The following is an 18,458-nucleotide window of genomic DNA, read 5'->3' on the forward strand; positions in this document are numbered from 1 at the left end:
CTTTGCACAACCCAAATAAATTCAATCCATGCAGATTTCTCCTTATCTGTCATACAATCTACTGTTGGTCCTTTATTAGTTCCCTGATTTAAGGACCGTCAAAAATACCGCCTTTATTATACTCTCGCAACCTGTTGCTACAGAGTATAATAGTTTTGTTCACTTAACGGTTGTTTGTATTACCTAAAACTAATCGAGTTAGATATAGGGTTATATATAATATATATAAATGATCAGGATGAAGAGACGAGTTGAAATCCGGGTGACTGTCTGTCCGCCCGTCCGTCTGTTCGTCCGTCCGTCCGTCCTTGCAAGCTCTAACTTGAGTAAAAATTGAGATATCTTTATGAAACTTGGTAGACATGTTTCTTGGTACCGTGAGACGGTTGCAGATGGGCGTAATCGGACCACTGCCACGCCCACAAAACGTCATTAATCAAAAACAAATAAATTGCCATAACTAAGCTCCGCAATAAGATACAAGACTGTTATTTGGTATACAGGATCACATTAGGGAGGGGCATCTGCAGTTAATTTTTTTTTTAAGTGGGCGTGGTCCTGCCTCTAATAGGTTTAATGTGCATATCTACTAAACCGTTAATGCTATAATAACAAAACTGGAAGCAAATGTTTTTAACACTTCTATTGACGGTGTGAAAATAGTTGAAATCGGGTGGCAACTCCGCCCACTCCCCATATAACGGTACTGTTAAAAACTACTAAAAGCGCGATAAATCAAGCACTAAACACGCCAGAGACATTAAATTTTATCTCTGGGATGGTATGAGATGACTTTATAGGAACCGCGTTCAAAATTAGACAGTGGGCGTGGCACAGCCCACTTTTAGGTGAAAACCCATATCTTGAGATCTGCTTAACCGATTTCAACCAAATTCAGTGCATAACGTTCTTTTCATGTTTCTATGTCATAGTGCGAAAATGGGTGACTATCGGACTACAACCACGCCTACTTCCCATATAACACCATTTTAAATTCCATCTGATTCTTTCACTTTCCACTATGCAAATCAGGCAACAATGACTGTATCGGGATAAAACTTTGCGTGAATAATGCGATTAAAGTATGCCACCTTGTGGCCAAAAATTGTCTAAATCGAACCAAAACTGTTTAAGCCCCAAAACACTAAAATGTGGACCCCAGTGCCTATAGTTGACCTTTTACCAAAAATATCAGTCAATCCACAAAAAAATGTCAAACGAGTATACTATTTGACTTTGCGAGAGTATAAAATGTTCGGTTACATCCGAACTTAGCCCTTCCTTACTTGTTTTTTCTGTGCTTAATTTCGGAAATATTTGAGTGATATATTTAAAAAGTTCCCCATCCTTGTTTAGAACTATTCGGATCATTTAAACAAGTTTTTTTTAAAGTAGACATAGCGGTTTATTAATGAAATTTAGTAATTTTTCGCGCTAAAAATTAATTCAAGTGAGCCGAGTAACGATATTTCAAGAAGTACCTGTATCACTAAAACTAGAGCTGCTAGCAAGGAACTGAGGGTAGTTTAATTTTGTTTACCAGTTTTATTGTTATACTTACATATGTATATATTTTTTTCAATAACATTTCGGTAGCGGGGAAGAAAATAAATTTGTTTTCCAACAAAAATATATACATATATTCAAAACTAAGGTGTTGAAAATTACCGTTTGGTTAACAAAATTGTTTCGAGTATGTAATAATCACACATCGTATATCATATAATTTTGTTGTAGTTGACCTGTAGTGTTAAGACTTGTTGAATTGTAGTTCTATGAAATATTGATTGTTATATTGCATTGTTTTCTCACCTCCTTTAAATATTTTAAAATTTTAGATTAACCCTTATATTTATATGTGAAATTGACTAAACACTTAATGTATTAATAGGATTATTATGTTTTTCGATTCATTTTTTCCCGTCAACAACATATATACAAATACAATTCTACCGTGTACAATTCATGTTTGCATCGTTTTTATTTGGAATCAATAGCGTCGCAGAACGTCAATTGATATACGTCGGCCCAGTGTTCAGGATCTTGAAGATTTGATTAACAAACCATCCACACCATTACGTGAAGTCGGTGACGGTGGTCCACCACAAATTATTGATGTACAGGAGTCATATTCAGTCGTTGAAGGTAAGTACAGCATAGAAACCTTTCATATCATACTTAACTTTTCAATTCAGCCTACTTACATACAGTTTGTTTTTATTATAAATTATTCTTTCAATGATTAATGAGGACATTCACAATCTCTGAACTCCATGCACCAACCCAAATGTTTGAGCTAAGTTCTATTTGCATTAATTCCAGACTAAAATCATATTATCTAACAAGTCATTCAATAAGTCCTTAGGATAAGTGAGAAAAAAAATAAAAATTGACAAAACTTTATTTTTTTGTTCTAAATGTAGAGAATACGGTGGGTGGGAAAGCAATGCGAAGCCTAATTCATTTCATTTTATTCAAACTTTCGCATATTCAAATGCTCATGCAAAATAGTAAATATATCTTTACAATATCAGCTAACTCGTACATCTTCAATTTGCGATCCCTCAAAATTAATTAGTGTATTTCCAAGAAATTTCAACTTTTTTTTATAAAGTCGCTTCACACAAAATGTAATAACTGACAAATCAACGATCAGATTGATGTCAAATTTATAAAATGTAACAAGGTTAGTACTAAATTAAAATCATGTGAAAAATTTAGTTAGGTCATCTATGTATCATCTTATGGACTTTTTGAATGGACAATTAATTACAGTGGTATAATGCATCTAACTGAATTCGCCAGTCAAAATTGTAAACGATGTATTAATCGTTAGTATTTATCATGTTTGAGTTACATAGAACAAAAGATTGGTACATTTTTATACTCCTGCAACATGTTGGTACAGAGGGTAACAGTTTTGTTCACCTAACGGTGGTTTGTATCACCTACAAATAATCGAGTTAGATATAGGGTTTTAAATATATAAATGATATAAATAACTTCAGTAAAAATTAAAATATCGTACAAAACGCCATTAACCGAAAACTTATAAAATGCCATAACTAAGTACCAAATTAAGATATAAAACTATTAATTGGTACAGAGGATTGAAGTAGCAAGAAGCAATTGCAGGCTAGAAGTTTGGAAGAAATGGGCATGACCCCGTCCTCTAAAAGGTTTAATCTACACATCTCCTAAATTACTTAAGACACGATAGGTTCTGTTACAAACTACTAAAAGCGCAATAAATCAATAAATAATACGACATAAAATTTGACACCCGAGATGGTACAAGAGGGCTTTATAGCAGCCGCAGTGCAGTCAGACTACAACCACGCTTACTTCCCATATTACACAATTTCAAGTTCCATCTGATTCTTTCACTTTCCAGTATGCAAATTAGGCACCAATAAATGTATCTGGATAAAACTTTGCCCGAATAATGCTCATAAAGTAGGTCACCTTACGCTCAAAAATTGTCGAAATCGAACTATAACTTGTGCCAAAAATGGGTAAAATCGGTTCAACACTTCCCTTAGCCACCATACGAGTATACGTACCGTATATATCGGTCAATATGTGAGAATTTTTACAGAAATTCAAAAAGAATCTCTTTCCAATAATCTGGTGTTGCAAGAGTATGAAATGTTCGGTTATACCCTTCCTTACTTGTTCTACATAAAATACATAACAATTTAGTTCTTTCATGATTAATGGTCGCGACCACCTCATATTTCAAATACTACTTTGATCGAACCCATTATTTCTTTCTTACAAATACAAATTAGATAAATTAAATGGATATTAAAAATTATTGAAATAATACAAATAAATAAACATGTTATAGGCATCGTATATTAGTTTCCGTATTACTTATACGTCGAAACATCTAAAATGTTACGGCGGTTACCATGCAATTAAATTATAAATATTTGTGTAAATCAGATTGACGAACAATATAGCTAAATTTTAATATATATTGATTCTGGATATACAAATATTACTGTACTGTATGTAAGTATGCTTTTTTAATTCCCACATACTTGTTTACTTACTAATGTGTCTTTATATTAGTATAGGAACTTCACATATGTATATTTATATGTTCTTATCGTCATTATATGTTTTTATGTATATTCACACTGTATGTTTTCCCGTTATTTGCACATTTCAATGTACATAAACATAGACTCAACGGCTTATATGACAGTTGGCGTAGAAGGTAATCCAGCGCCAACCTTTAGATTCTACAAAGGTGTCAGCGAAATCATTGAAGGTGGCCGTTTTAAGTTTCTTACTGATGGTCAAACAAATTCTATTACGCTCTGTATGCGAAAATGTAAACCTAATGATGAGGGCAAATATAAAGTTGTTGTTGCAAACATACACGGCGAAGATTCTGCCGAAATGCAATTGTATGTATCCGATTCTAGTGGCATGGATTTCCGGGCCATGCTCAAAAAACGTCGTTATCAAAAATGGGACAAAGAAGAAGAAGATCCCAATTGGGGTGAATTAAAACAAACTGAGAAACCATTGCCGACACTCAAAAAAGTAGAGAGGGTAAGAAGTGTTCGATACACAACATTCGATCATTGCAAATTAATCGTGCAAAATTACTAAAAATATACTAACTAGGTATTAACCAAACTGCCTAATAATAATATATACTGTATTCGCAAAGCATTTTGCTTTAGGTATACTAATTGTAATTTTTTTTTTTTATACGTTAAAATTATTTTGGAATATCAACTTATATTCTGAAAAATCAGACTTCTAGTGTAAATCTATTGTATTTATTTTATGTTATAGATATAAAATTTTCCAAAATTTGTTCACAAAAATTTATTTATCTAAATCACTTCAATATCAGCGGACGAAAACTGGAACTTTATTTAACGAACCTAGCCTAGAATATTGTGAACTAAAGTGCTGTATCCAAAAGAAAATTATATTTCTTAGTAAAGCGTAATGTTATGGCATAGGGATAAATTGGATTAAGGGCACATGGATAGTTGAGGTAATACATTAGGTCAAACTCGAGCTCCAAAGTTTCAACGTGACTGCACAAACGAAGTGGCAGTCTTTCCATAAGCATAACAGTGCTCGGCTCAAATACACACGAATAATGAAATCTAGTGTTAAAAGAACTTTTGGCTTATTTTAAATGTGCCTCCTTATCCAAAAACAGACTGATGGCGGTGGTAGACTCTAATGTGTTTCAAAGCTCATTACTATGGTATCTTTTTGTCCAAAATAAAACTTCTGAAAGCACTTTAAGCGTCATGACGGCTAGACCTTAACGTTAATCTAATCCATTTAACAACTACACTACAAGCAGGCTTCTGGCTACAAGTTACCAAATTTGATGGGCTTGCTATTTAATTATCTCAATTGCTCGATTTAATAATATCCGTCTATCCTTCTGTACATACGCGAACTAGTTTCGCGGTTTCTGAGATATCGATCTGAAATTTTGCACACGTCTCTTACACAGCAAGGAGCTGCTCATTTGTCGGAACCGTCGATATCAAACCACTATAGTATACGCTACCATACAAACTAAACGATCAAACTCAGGTCCTTGTATGGAAAACTTTTTTATTTGACTAGGTATCGTCACAAAATTCGGCATAGATTATTTTCAGAGGCATTGAAGCAATCTTCGAAGAAATGTTTCAGATCAGAGAACTACGGCATATAGCTGCCATACAAACTGACCAATCAAACTCAAGTCTTTGTATGGAAAACTTTTTTATTTGACAAAGTATCTTCACGAAATTCGGTAGAGATTATTATCAAAGACATCGCTACAATCTCCATAGAAATTTCTCAGATCGGAACACTAGAGTATATAGCCGCCATTAATACTGACTGATCAAAATCAGAATAAAGATCTTTTCATACCCTTTCATGCTATAAAAATACCCCGGTGAATGGTATCATAGCTTCGGTGCAGTCGAAGTTAACGTTTTTTCTTCTTTTCAATTTCATTAAAAGTTTTAATTTACCACGCTATCCGTCCTTTTGGATGATAATGTTAGTATATACGAATATATTTAAATTATGATTATGGATTATGATTCGATTATGTTTGATAGCGTTGCAGCTACATAAAGACTAAATTTAGTTAGTGCCGTTTCACACAGGGACTCAAAAGAGTCTCATACCAGTTTATTGTGGGCGAGGGGACGACGAGGAAAGACGAAGGGACCGTGCCACTCGTGTTCGGGTGGCACGCTTTGTGTTCTTGTTCGTAACAGCTCGCTGCTACCCTTTTCAGCATTCCTTTTCACTTTCAAATCATTTGAATGGTTGCAAGAGCGCTCGGTTTCAAATGAATTCGATCGCTAATTTGAATTCTGTTATCTATTTTTTGTATGTAATATGCAAATACGTATGCATAGAATAATAGAAATATTATGACAAATTGTAAATAAGGAGAAAATTAAGATATAGATTATGGAGTAAAGAAATTATGAATTTTTAATACGGAGTAAAGAAATTATGAGTTTTTAATACTTAAAGATTAGGAAATTCCTATTATAAATTTGGCCTTGAAAATATTTGTAGCGGATATTCAATACATTCTTGTGGATTAGGAAATTCCCGTCTTTAGTATTTCTTTGAAACTATTTAGCGGGTAGGTACTTGTATTATGCATATTGTTCTACCATATTCATGGTAATTCATTGCAAGCAAAATGTGTGACCATCATCTCAACATACAAATGAAATACGCAGCACGCAGTGTTGCGGAGTCGAACCGCACGAAAATTTTGTATAAAGGAATGCAGAAAAACTAGACTCGAGTTGCTGGACTCTTTTTGACCGTGTGAATGCCCAGAGCGACACCAAAAGAAAAGTTGAAAAACATCAGACTCTTTTGAATCCCAATGTGAAACGGCACTTAGGGTGTTACGAAACTTGTGATAATAGTTTTTCGGCTGTAACGAACTAATCATGGGAAATTCGACTTTGCAAATATACTGAGAAGAGATAGAATTAAATATGCACATATACTCGTATTAATTACATTACTTTGACTAAATTAATGCTCTGCTCTTTGTAATAAACATATGCACACGAAACATTGCATTGAACATATATGGTACAAACGTACACAAATACATATATTGAAGTGTTATATGAATTTTTAGACCATAAAACTAAATCCGACAAATCATACATACACATATATGATCCAATGTAAAAACTAAATTTTTAATATATTTTATTTTCTATGATGCAAAAAATCAACATTTTGTATGTAGGCAAATCGATCACGTAGACCGTCCTTAGCTGAATTGATACCCGATTGGCCAACATTACACCCATTTCGACGCGAGGAGGTTCGACTACAGGCACCAGCCCTGAATTTATTTGACTACTTCGACAATTTTTTATATTCCTTGCCAAAGAATTTTGGCACTCAATCTGAGTATTCTTTAGTACTACATATTATATGTTGTCTATTTAAACTTTCTCTATCTCACATTTCCAAATAAATACTGAATAATATTCGTAGTAATAATAATATTAATATTTATTTCTAATCAAACTCAAAGCTACGGTTTCAATTTTACATATACGTAAATGTATGTGCTTACTCATTTACTTATTGTTTTCACTTGGACTTCCAGCGTTTTAAAACACTTGTATAAAGACGTTAATGAGAAATTTTTGTGTGGACAATTTTTGTTTTCGAAAACAACTACTCTATTTCTTTACTCTTTGATTCTCAAATGCTAAGTTTTTTCTGATCTATGTTTGATTGTACTGTGTAATTACCGTTCGCTTCTTTATCAACAAGGCCGCTCGGTTTTTTCTCGTACATTTTTTGGACCTTTTAACTCAGAAAATGGAAATTTTGCAATGTACAATTTTGTATAACACTATAAAGTGTTTCAAGACGGCGTCTACATTTTTAATACAGAACATATTTTATCGATGTCTATTTATGGATGTTGTGCTAACAATTTTTGAAATTGTTCGAGGTTTTCGACAATCTTCATTTGTACTCTTATATGCCCACCAGAAAAATATAACTATGCGAATTTAGACTTCGACTTTAACTATACTTAAAAACTAACTTACTTCATCTTTTCGCGAAATTCTTGTAAAAGACTATTGCAGACTAAAATATAATATTATCATCACCAACTTATTAATGAATTATTTATGTATATGCATAGCGCCCTCATAAAATAAAATAAAGTTTGATCATAAACTTAGAATATTTTGACTGCCTGTTTTTACACATATGTACATACAGTGAGCAAAAAAAGTTTACGTGCAAGGTGTTTTTGTGAAGAAACTCAATAAAATCTATCCTCATATATTAAATCGCAAATTGATTATATTTTAATCATTCATATTTTCACAACTATAAGTCTTTTCTCATTTTCTAAAGTGATAAAAAACAGAAGGATTAAAAACAAAAAAACATAAGGAACTTGGATTTTTAACATAAAAAAGGTTTACGTACAATTTTGAAATACCAAGTTAAATTTTCCTTCTGTATTTCTGGTGCCGATTGCCTTGGTTCTGCCTGTATTACACCAAGGATTTTATGTTCATTGCGGCCAAGTTCCAGAATTTCCATTTGTGTGAATTATAGTCTGCACACTCGATGGCGATTTGTTAATAATTCGGCCAGTTATACGATCTATTTCCTCTTTAAATACAAGTCTAAGATAATTATCCGAGTTTAAAATTGAATTTCACCAACCAACGCATTTTGGACGTAACAGTTTCACGTTTTACAAAAAATTTAGCAAATTGAAATTCTACTGCAATATAATTTAAGCAAGTGAACAGTTAAATTTTTTGTTAATATATCGTTTTTGTTGAATCTGCTTGTGCAAAGCCTAACAATAAGTAATAGAATCTTAAATCTAATTAAAACTTGACAAACTCAAGGTTCTAGTTAAACCTGTTTGGTCATACGTTGCTCTTTACAAAGCTGATAAATCTTTTCTTTTTAAGCGGGTTTGATAGGACTGTAGCAAGGCATTAGCTAATGGATTTCGATGATTACGGAGTTTATGTTCATAATTTTTTTGCTGTCCTCTACTTCTCTTTTTAATATAGGAATACCAAGATCTTTGTGAATATTTTCATTACAAATGTATCATGGTGAACCCGTTATAGCTCTAAGGATTTTTGGCTAGAACCTTTGTACTATATCAATGTTAGTTGCACGGATCGTACCCCACAGTTGAAATCAAATCAGCTTTATTACCGCGTTGTATAATAAAACTTTGTAGTCTAGGCTAAGTTTAGAATTTTTATTCAAAAGTCAGTTTAAATTTTCTGCTCTTTCTGTTCAAGTGAATGCCAAGATAAGTTACATCATTTGCTTGTGGTAATAAGATGTTATTCATTTTAATCGGCTGACACATTTTTGGTCTCAGTGAAAATGCAACATGCTTACACTTTTGTCCATTTGTTCACAAAATTGATTACCGTTAGACTTACCCGAAAAATGCAGAAACAAAACGCAACAAGAAATGTGCGGTTCCTTTCTTGGTAGGATTTTTAGTTTCTATGCCAAATATCAATGCTTAATAGTATTGTTGAACCTTGTATGCAAGAAATTTTTCAATTACGGCTTGTTTTAGTTGGATTTTTAGACCATGAGTGGTTGAGGAAATTGTATACGTAAACGTTTTTTGCTCACTTCACATAACTAATATACGAACATCTAAATGAACGCATTTTATCAGCAGGGTATGTAGTCAGGCATACGTAATAAGTTACCTAAGAATGCACACATAAAAGTATGTATAATATTTACTAGGTGAATGTTACTTTTATTGAATAAAAATGCTGCTTTTGTGATTTTTAAACGCCTAAAAGCCATTTGTTTCTATATGTTTCTACTTGTATACATAAAGGCTCTACCAACAAGAACGACGTGATGTTAAAATTAAATAAAACACTCAAATTTGGTCAAAATGGGTTCTGAAATTAACTTGTCGCCACACTTTGCACGCTATGTGTCAATGTTTAGACGTGAAACATGAGGCGACATCCCGTCTATTGATGGTAATGGCATTTTCTGCGTCATTTCGAAAGAAATAAGGCCCAATGATGCCGTCATACCGCAATTCGCACCAAACGGTACATTTTTAGGGATACAATTGCGTTTCCTCAACCGCACGACGATTTGACTCGCCCCAATAGCGACAATTTTGTTTGTTGACGAAGCCATTAACTCCGAAATGGGCCTCATCTGAGAAGATGATTTTTCGATGAACCTGAATTTGTTAATTTTTCGGAGAACGTGAATTTGCGTAATAATCTTGGACAATTTCCAAACGTTGTTCCGAAGTGAATCGAACCATGATGAAATGACAAACCTTACTGAACATACGACAATATTTGAACCAAACCCAGCCACGAGCTGTCAAAATCACGTCATCCCTATTGATAGACGCTGTATAGTAATAATATAAGCATTAATATAATAAGCATTACTAAAATCTAACATTAATTCACTTATAATACATATTTAATACACATTCATTAATACTAATCTAATACATATTTTATACACATACACATACATATACAAAATATAATATATACAATGCTAAAATAGTTAAAATTTAAGCGTCTGCTCACATTCAACAATTTTATTGTAACTCAGTTATTAAGTTGGTACAGCAAAGAATACAATTTTTAGGAATAAAATCTTTTTTATTTTATTTCGGTTCAAACGAAACGATTTCTATTAATTTAAAATTTTAATTTACTACCCTCAACGCATTGTTTTATTTTCGAGTATGTGTGTTTTTTTCTGCCCAATGCTTAATTTTTCATCCAATTTAATAAATTTCCTGTTGGATATTGGCTTATTGTGATATGTGTACATATATATATGTGCCACAAACTACTTTCACATTCAAATATTCAATCACTTAAAGTTGAATTTTTGTACTCCCAACTGAAAACGTAACACTTACCAAAAAAAACTTTAATACAATTTTTTTGTATCACATATATGTATGTGCCGTAGTATAAATATGAAATCTATATTCTGCTTGCATCTATACTTACCGAATAGCAGAATATGTACGTATTTTCAATTGACGTGCATACAATTAATCAGTTGGAAAGCGTGTTTAGTTATTTTGCTGATTTTTGCGGACACAATTTTGGTGTTGCCCGAACAAAATAAATATAATGTAATGTATGACAATTGAAAAAATTATTTATACAATATTATTTCTTTTCCCATTTTTGACAACGTAAACCTTAATTTCGTCCTATTCCCAAAACGAACAAAAACGACCGGTGTTACCGACCTATAAACTAAATGGAATATTACAACAATTGCGGCGTTAAATTTTACAAATCAATGCTAAAAATTGCAACGATACAATCAATAATAAATTTAAATTAAATTAAAATTTAAATTAAATTAAACAACTACTACTACTAAACAAAAATTAACCATTGAAACAAACATAATTTAAAAAAAACAGAAGCAAGAATCCTTCTTAAGTCCGCTCATCGATCAATTTGCCAAGGAAGGTAAAGATAAGAAAGTTGTATTTGAAGCGCGTTTCAGTAAGCCAAATTGTAAACCCAAATGGATGTTGCGAAAAGATGTAAGTATACAATAATATATAACTTAAAGTTTCTGTTAATGCGATCAACCTATTTTACATCCTTAGGAGTACATGCGTACTACGTACAAATAACCTACATTCAGTAAATTTTACACATTTTAAAAAAATTGTTTAAGCCAAGTAAACAAATTGACGTTTTTACTACTTCTATAAATTCTTAATATCGTATTTAGTAGTTTGCAATGATTGCTCGCAGTCCACGAATTTGAGCATTGTAAAACATGCCACTCAACTACAATTAAAACAGATCATTGGCTTAATAACGTAACCCAGATTAGGTTAGGTTAGGTTAGATGGCTAATCCCTCAACATGGCGGGGAATAACACTTAGACTGTTATGGACAGTCCTTTGTAAAGCCAACTGAAAAACTCTTGTAGTTAGATATCGGCTATCAGCAAAGCGCCCTGAACCTATAACAAATCTGCTTAGGTGCTTTATTTCTATTTCCACTATTTCACCTGGATATCTTTGCTGAAGGCGAAGAGTTCACTACACCTCTTAAGATTTATATTGGGCCAGAAGGACCTTGCGACTGTACAGCTGCTAGTAGTTGACTAACGCTTGCTGAGCTGGTCTGAGGTCAGACAATCCAGTCGTAGTAGCGAACCACAGAAAGCCAATGGCGCACTTACTAATTGCTATCGGAACTAAAGCAACAAGCTCATCAGCCTTGCAGCTTCCTACAATACGGCTATGGCCATTTGTCACAAATGTGTTTTTATGAACACGATACGTTTGTGTATATAAGTACCTATATAGTAACTAAAGCAGCACGACCCTGGACACTGCTCCGCGAATTTCAATCCCTGAAATTCTGTCAAATATGGCTCACGCAAAGCTCCCAGTTAGTTATGTATAACTTGGTTAGAAATATCGTCGTTTAAACACCTCTTTCTGTTTCAAAACAAACACACTCTTCGTTTGAGCATACTGCGGGTTTGCTGCTTTGTATAGAATATGTTTTAACATACAAGTATATATGTATATATCGTTTTCCATCAATATTTGTTTATATGTTATAACAATCAACGCGATATCTTACTAAAGCATTTTATCCGACAAAAAGGAACTGTTCACTGGCAGCAAATATAAATTCAAGAATGAGAATGACACTTACCAGTTGATTGTCATGAATCCTAAAGTAGAAGATGGCGGAAAGTATACCATAGAAATTGGAGGCGTATCCAGCACTGCATTTTTGAACGTCGAAGAAGCTGATCCCAGCTATACATTTACTAAACCGCTTAAGAAGAAAATCGAAGGATTTACGCAACATGAGACAACTTTGGAGTGTGCTGTTAGCAGTAGCATGGCCAATGTGACCTGGTTCAAAGATAATAAGAAAATCGAATCCGATGACCCACGTTATCTAATATCGAAAGATATAAATGGAAACCTCAAGCTCATAATTAAAGATTCTGTACTTGAAGACACTGGTCAATATCGTTGCCAATTAGACAAGCAACCAGATAAGACTGAGACAGCAGTTAAAATTGTCGAATACCCTTATAAATTTGTAAAAGTACTAAAATCACTACAATGCATTGAAAAAGACAATATAACACTTGCGTGCGAAATTGATGACGCTACGGGTGAAGTACAATGGTGGCGCGGTGATGAAGAAATCAAAGGTGATAAGCGCATACAAATCGTTAAAGATGGTCGTAAACGCAAACTAATTATCAAAGATTGCAAGGTCAGTGATGCTGGGCAATTCAAATGTACAACAAATGCTGACAAAACTGAAGCTGAAATTATAATTAATTGTAAGTTGTGAAGTTAAATTTTAGATTACAAGATTAATTATTCGCAATCATACCTAAGGAATCGTTCAATATAAGGTTTCTTTACTCACTTATTTTGCTTACTATTCATAAGTAACTGCAATGTAGAAAAATGTATGACTTGTTTGAAGCGCTTCAAAGCGTGATTTGAGAACAATATTATGGCTGATTTGACAGCAATTAAAACCGATATTTAGAAAAATAATAGTAGAGTACATCACATAAGCAAATACAGCTGCGTTGAGCTGTGAAATGTGGTGTTTTCTAAAAGGCCATTTTTGACCACAGAGTATACGGTATTCTAAAAGACTAAACCTACTTTTTTTTTCCAAAAATTAGTAGTTAATATAGTCTTGTGAAACAACACGTTTATATAATATTATGTACAGACTGCAATTTTGTTATTTCTTTATATTATATATCTATTGACTTGCGTACATTTTTTAGATCAGAATCGTTTTAATAAAAAGCTCAAGGACACAGATGCTGTGGAGCGTGAAAAACTGGTACTCGATGTCGAATTGCAAGATCAAACTGCACCTTGCGAGTGGAAAATCAATGGTAATCCTGTAGAGCCAAATGAGCGTATTGAAATTAAAAATCTTGGTGGTGGCAAGCACCAGCTGATTTTCAATAATCTTGATCTTGGCGATGAGGGTGAAATAACATGTGAATCTGGTAAATTATCTTCAACTTGCAAACTATCAGTACGCAAAGGTGAAAGTCGTCCAAACATTGACTGTTCGGACGAATTTGCTGGTCCAATAAGCGCGCCTGTGGTACTCGAAGTACCATACAAAGGTGATTCTCCTCAGCTCTTTATTGCTCTTTAAAACCTACATTTTATAAGTATCATATTTTAATTTATCTTTTGTTTAGTCAATGGGTGGTAATTAACGTAAAATATTATCGTTTTTATTCCTTCAGTTAACGGTACAAGACAAACTCCCGTAGAGGCCAAATTAGTGAAGGATGGTAAGCCATTGCCTGTAAAAGAAGTTGAAGTGGGTGTAACTGAAGATAAAATAACATTTAAAATTAAGAAACCAGCGCGAGAACTTTCAGGCCCATATGAAATAAAATTATCTAATGGTCAAGGTGAAGATATTAAGAATGTAACCGTTATATTCCAAGATGTTCCGCAGCCACCACGAAATGTCGATGTAGTTGAAGTTTTCCAGATATCTTGCAAAGTGATCTTCGATAAACCCAACGACGATGGTGGTTCAGCAATTATTAAATATATAGTCGAACGCCAAGATCTAAGCAAAAAGCAAAGCTGGGAAGTTGTCGCTGAGGTTCAGCCACAAGAAAAACTATTTAAGAAGATAGAGGACCTTACGCCAAAAAGACAATACAGATTCCGTATACGTGCTGTAAATAAGATTGGTCCATCGGACCCTGCTCCTTTCAAAAATATTGTATTAGCAAAAGATCCATGGGATGAACCAGGCAAACCGAAAAATGTTGATCTCACAGATTGGGATAAAGATCATGCTGACTTAAAATGGGATGCACCGGACAGTGATGGCGGTGATCCAATAATTTCTTATATCATTGAATACAAAGAAAAATTCTCTAATGACTGGGTAGCAGGCAAGGAAGTTCCTGGCGACGCTCGTGCGGGTACAGTAGATGGATTAAAAGAGGGACAACAGTATGAATTCCGAATCCGTGCTGTTAACAAGGCTGGTCCCGGTGAACCCAGCGACAAAACGAAAGCTATAATTGCTAAATGCCGATTTGTAAAGCCATTCATAGTTGGTGATGGTATGAAAAATGTTGTAGTGAAAAGAGGTCAAACTATACGTTTTGATATTAAATATGATGGCGAACCAGAACCAGCGGCTAAATGGTGCAAAGGTACAGATAATTTGAGTTTCGATAACCAACGTATTACACTTGACCAAATGGAACGAAATTCATGCATTACCATCAAAAAGGCAATTCGAAAAGATACTAGTATTTACAAGATTGTGTTATCAAATAGTTCTGGTACTATTGAAAGTGAAGCACAGGTAACTGTGTTGGACAAACCATTAGCTCCCGGTGGTCCAATGGAACCTGAAGAAGTGAGAGCTGATCATATCAAAATGAAATGGAAGCGTCCACAGGATGATGGTGGTTGCGATATAACTGGTTATGCATTGGAAAGAATGGATGAAGAAACGGGACGTTGGATACCAGCGGGTGAAGTTGGTCCAGACGAAACCTCTTTCAATTTTAAAGGCCTAACTCCAAATAAAAAATATAAGTTTCGCGTCAAGGCTCTTAATAAAGAGGGTGAATCCGAACCATTAGAAACCACCGATCCTATTATTGCTAAGAATCCCTACGATCCGCCAAGTCCACCTGGCAAACCAGAAATTGCAGATTATGACAATAAGAGCGTTACACTTAAATGGAAGCGTCCACCATCCGATGGGGGTAGGCCCATATTGAATTACATTGTTGAGATGAAAGACAAATTTTCGCCAACGTGGAGTGAAATTGCCAAAACTGAAGATCCCGCACCAGAATGCTATGTCGATGGACTTAAAGAGAAAATGGTTTATCAATTTAGGGTACGTGCTGTTAATAAGGCGGGCGACTCAGATCCTTCAGAACCAACCGACAATCACTTATGCAAGCATAGGAACCGTAAGTTAACTTATATAGGTTATTTGCAGATGTTGTTTCAACATGATAAGATATCGATGAAAAAGCTTAGCTTGCATTACTCTTATGCTTTCAACTGACATATATGCACTTGGAATATCGGTAATGATAACTTAAGGAAAAAATCTAATTTGTTAAATACATGTATTTATGAACGATATTGGTTCCATAGCTACTAACCAACTTCACAATACATTTAACATATGTTAAAACATAACATATGTATAACTAGCAAGGTGCTCCAACTAATAGCACATTAGCTAAATATTTCTTTCTAAGTGAACAATATCAAACTAGTCTGCCTCAAAATATCACTATCAGCTTTCCATATAGCGTGAAGCATACGTTCTTTAAATTTACTTGTAAGTATCTACGTGTTATAAAGACTAACATTTCTTTGGGGAAAATTTCACTTCACTTTAACTAAAAGCGTACTATAAGTATAATGCAACTACAATTAACTTCAAATCGACAGAACTGAAACATATTAACTTCCGATATTTCGTTATACTAAATCTATGGGATACATGCCCTGGACCTTAGAGCCCAGTTCTTTGGCATATTTTCCACGTGCTAAAATATTTACTTTATTTACCAACATAATAAGAAAAGTTCATGGTGTTACCACCCTTAATCACATCATATTATTCTAGTTATGATGTTAACTTAGTTAATACACTAAATAACAGTTATTACCTTTTTTGCCCTATTTGTGCATGCATGTATGCTTATTTATATATGTACAATCTGTCAGTATTTTTTTAACTTTTGTGAATTTTTTTATTCAATTTGTTGTATGATAAAAATTTCACATTTTAATAATATTAACTTACACGTACATTTCGGCAGTAAAACCACAAATCGATCGTTCAACATTTAAGCGGGTTATAATTAAGACTGGGCGCACTCACAAATGGTCAGTTGATGTCATTGGTGAACCAGTTCCAACTTTGCATTGGAGCTGGCGTGATGATATACCACTCTCCACTGGCGATCGCATAAAAATTGAGAACGTCGATAATCATACCGACTTCATAATAACGAATGTGGTGCGTAAAGATAGCGGTATGTATACACTCAAAGCTGAAAATCGCAACGGCGTAGACCAAGAGACCGTAGAACTGGTTGTGCATGGGAAACCGACATCGCCGAAAGGACCGCTAACCGTGAGCGATGTAACTGCGAATGGATGCAAATTGCAATGGAAAAAACCTGAGGATGATGGTGGTGTACCAATTAAAGAGTACGTCGTTGAAAAAATGGACACAGCTACTGGCAAGTGGGTGCGCGTAGGCCGTTCACCTGGTGAAAAGGAGCCGCCCAGTTTTGATGTAACAGGCTTAAATCCGGGATCCGAATATATGTTTCGTGTTTGCGCGGTTAATGATGAAGGTGAATCTGAACCGTTAACCACAATAGTTGGTGTAGTTGCCAAAGATCCATATGATGAACCGAATAAGCCAGGAACTCCCGATATCACCGACTTTGACAACCAAAGCATTTCCATAAAGTGGACTCCGCCAAACAATGATGGTGGTGCACCAATTGAAAAATATATAATTGAGAAAAAGGATAAATCGAAGCCTGATTGGGAAAAGGTTATTGAAGTCCCGGGAAACCAATTGGACGCTTGCATAGATGGATTACAAGAGTATGGAGAATATCAATTTAGAGTTATTGCTATAAACAAGGCCGGCCTATCGCCACCTTCGGATCCCAGCAAAGTTCAGGTCGCCAAATACAAGAAACGTAAGTATTTTTATTTTTAGGAGTATATAACGGTAAATAGTACACAAATATTGTGATAATAATATACAATAATTAAATCACTAAAATGACATTACAAAAATACATACAAATTTTGTTGAATAAAAGTTCTTACAAAAACGATTCTCATGCTCTTATGCACATTATGTATGCCGATGGCTGCTACTTAGTGAAACAACGTTAATGCTTTTCGATGCCACATGGCTGTTATTTGTTATAAAATTTTGCAGACATAAATTTTCATTACTCAAATTCTTGAGTGCATATTTTGTGTTCGATTCCGTGGAACTTTCCTCTTATTTTCTTGTGAACCTGCTTATTGAATATACTATATACATATATACTATATATTAAAATATAATCAAATCACTATTTATATTTGTTTTTTAGTTAAACCGAGAATCGATCGTACTAATCTGAAGCCACTCTTAATACGTGCTGGTAAGCCAATTAAATATGATATCAATGTACGAGGAGAATCCCCACCAACCATTACTTGGTATCAAAATGACAAAGAGTTAAAACCTGAGACGTTGCCTTCGAATTATGAGATTAAAAATGTGCCGCATAATACTAAAATATCAATTATTGAAACGGAACGCAAGCA

General features: G+C 34.1%; 1 protein-coding gene and 1 long non-coding RNA gene across 36 annotated transcripts in view; one reads left to right on the plus strand and one right to left on the minus strand.

The window, feature by feature from the left end:
• bt (projectin protein bent) overlaps nucleotides 1-18,458 on the plus strand; it is a 110,495-nt gene that overhangs the window by 62,667 nt on the left and 29,370 nt on the right. For 27 of the 33 annotated variants that reach the window (XM_070112640.1, XM_070112662.1, XM_070112637.1 and 24 more), the window contains 9 exons: nucleotides 1,998-2,145; nucleotides 4,193-4,566; nucleotides 7,277-7,354; nucleotides 11,495-11,620; nucleotides 12,709-13,408; nucleotides 13,874-14,227; nucleotides 14,354-16,066; nucleotides 16,934-17,833; nucleotides 18,242-18,458. The exon at nucleotides 18,242-18,458 is cut by the window's right edge and continues 547 nt beyond it. In XM_070112640.1, the coding sequence (XP_069968741.1) occupies nucleotides 1,998-2,145; nucleotides 4,193-4,566; nucleotides 7,277-7,354; nucleotides 11,495-11,620; nucleotides 12,709-13,408; nucleotides 13,874-14,227; nucleotides 14,354-16,066; nucleotides 16,934-17,833; nucleotides 18,242-18,458 (4,610 nt within the window). The remainder of the gene's footprint in view (nucleotides 1-1,997; nucleotides 2,146-4,192; nucleotides 4,567-7,276; nucleotides 7,355-11,494; nucleotides 11,621-12,708; nucleotides 13,409-13,873; nucleotides 14,228-14,353; nucleotides 16,067-16,933; nucleotides 17,834-18,241) is intronic. The other 6 variants (XM_070112648.1, XM_070112650.1, XM_070112653.1 and 3 more) reach the window with 3 other exon arrangements.
• Nucleotides 1-18,458, minus strand: part of LOC138858147 (uncharacterized) — a 43,682-nt gene that overhangs the window by 2,897 nt on the left and 22,327 nt on the right. For all 3 annotated transcript variants that reach the window (XR_011397371.1, XR_011397373.1, XR_011397372.1), the window contains exon 2: nucleotides 1-18,458. This exon is cut by the window's right edge and continues 19,291 nt beyond it. This is a non-coding gene — a long non-coding RNA (uncharacterized lncRNA).

The sequence above is a fragment of the Bactrocera oleae genome, chromosome X, assembly GCF_042242935.1.
Source record: "Bactrocera oleae isolate idBacOlea1 chromosome X, idBacOlea1, whole genome shotgun sequence".
Classification (NCBI taxonomy): domain Eukaryota; kingdom Metazoa; phylum Arthropoda; class Insecta; order Diptera; family Tephritidae; genus Bactrocera; species Bactrocera oleae.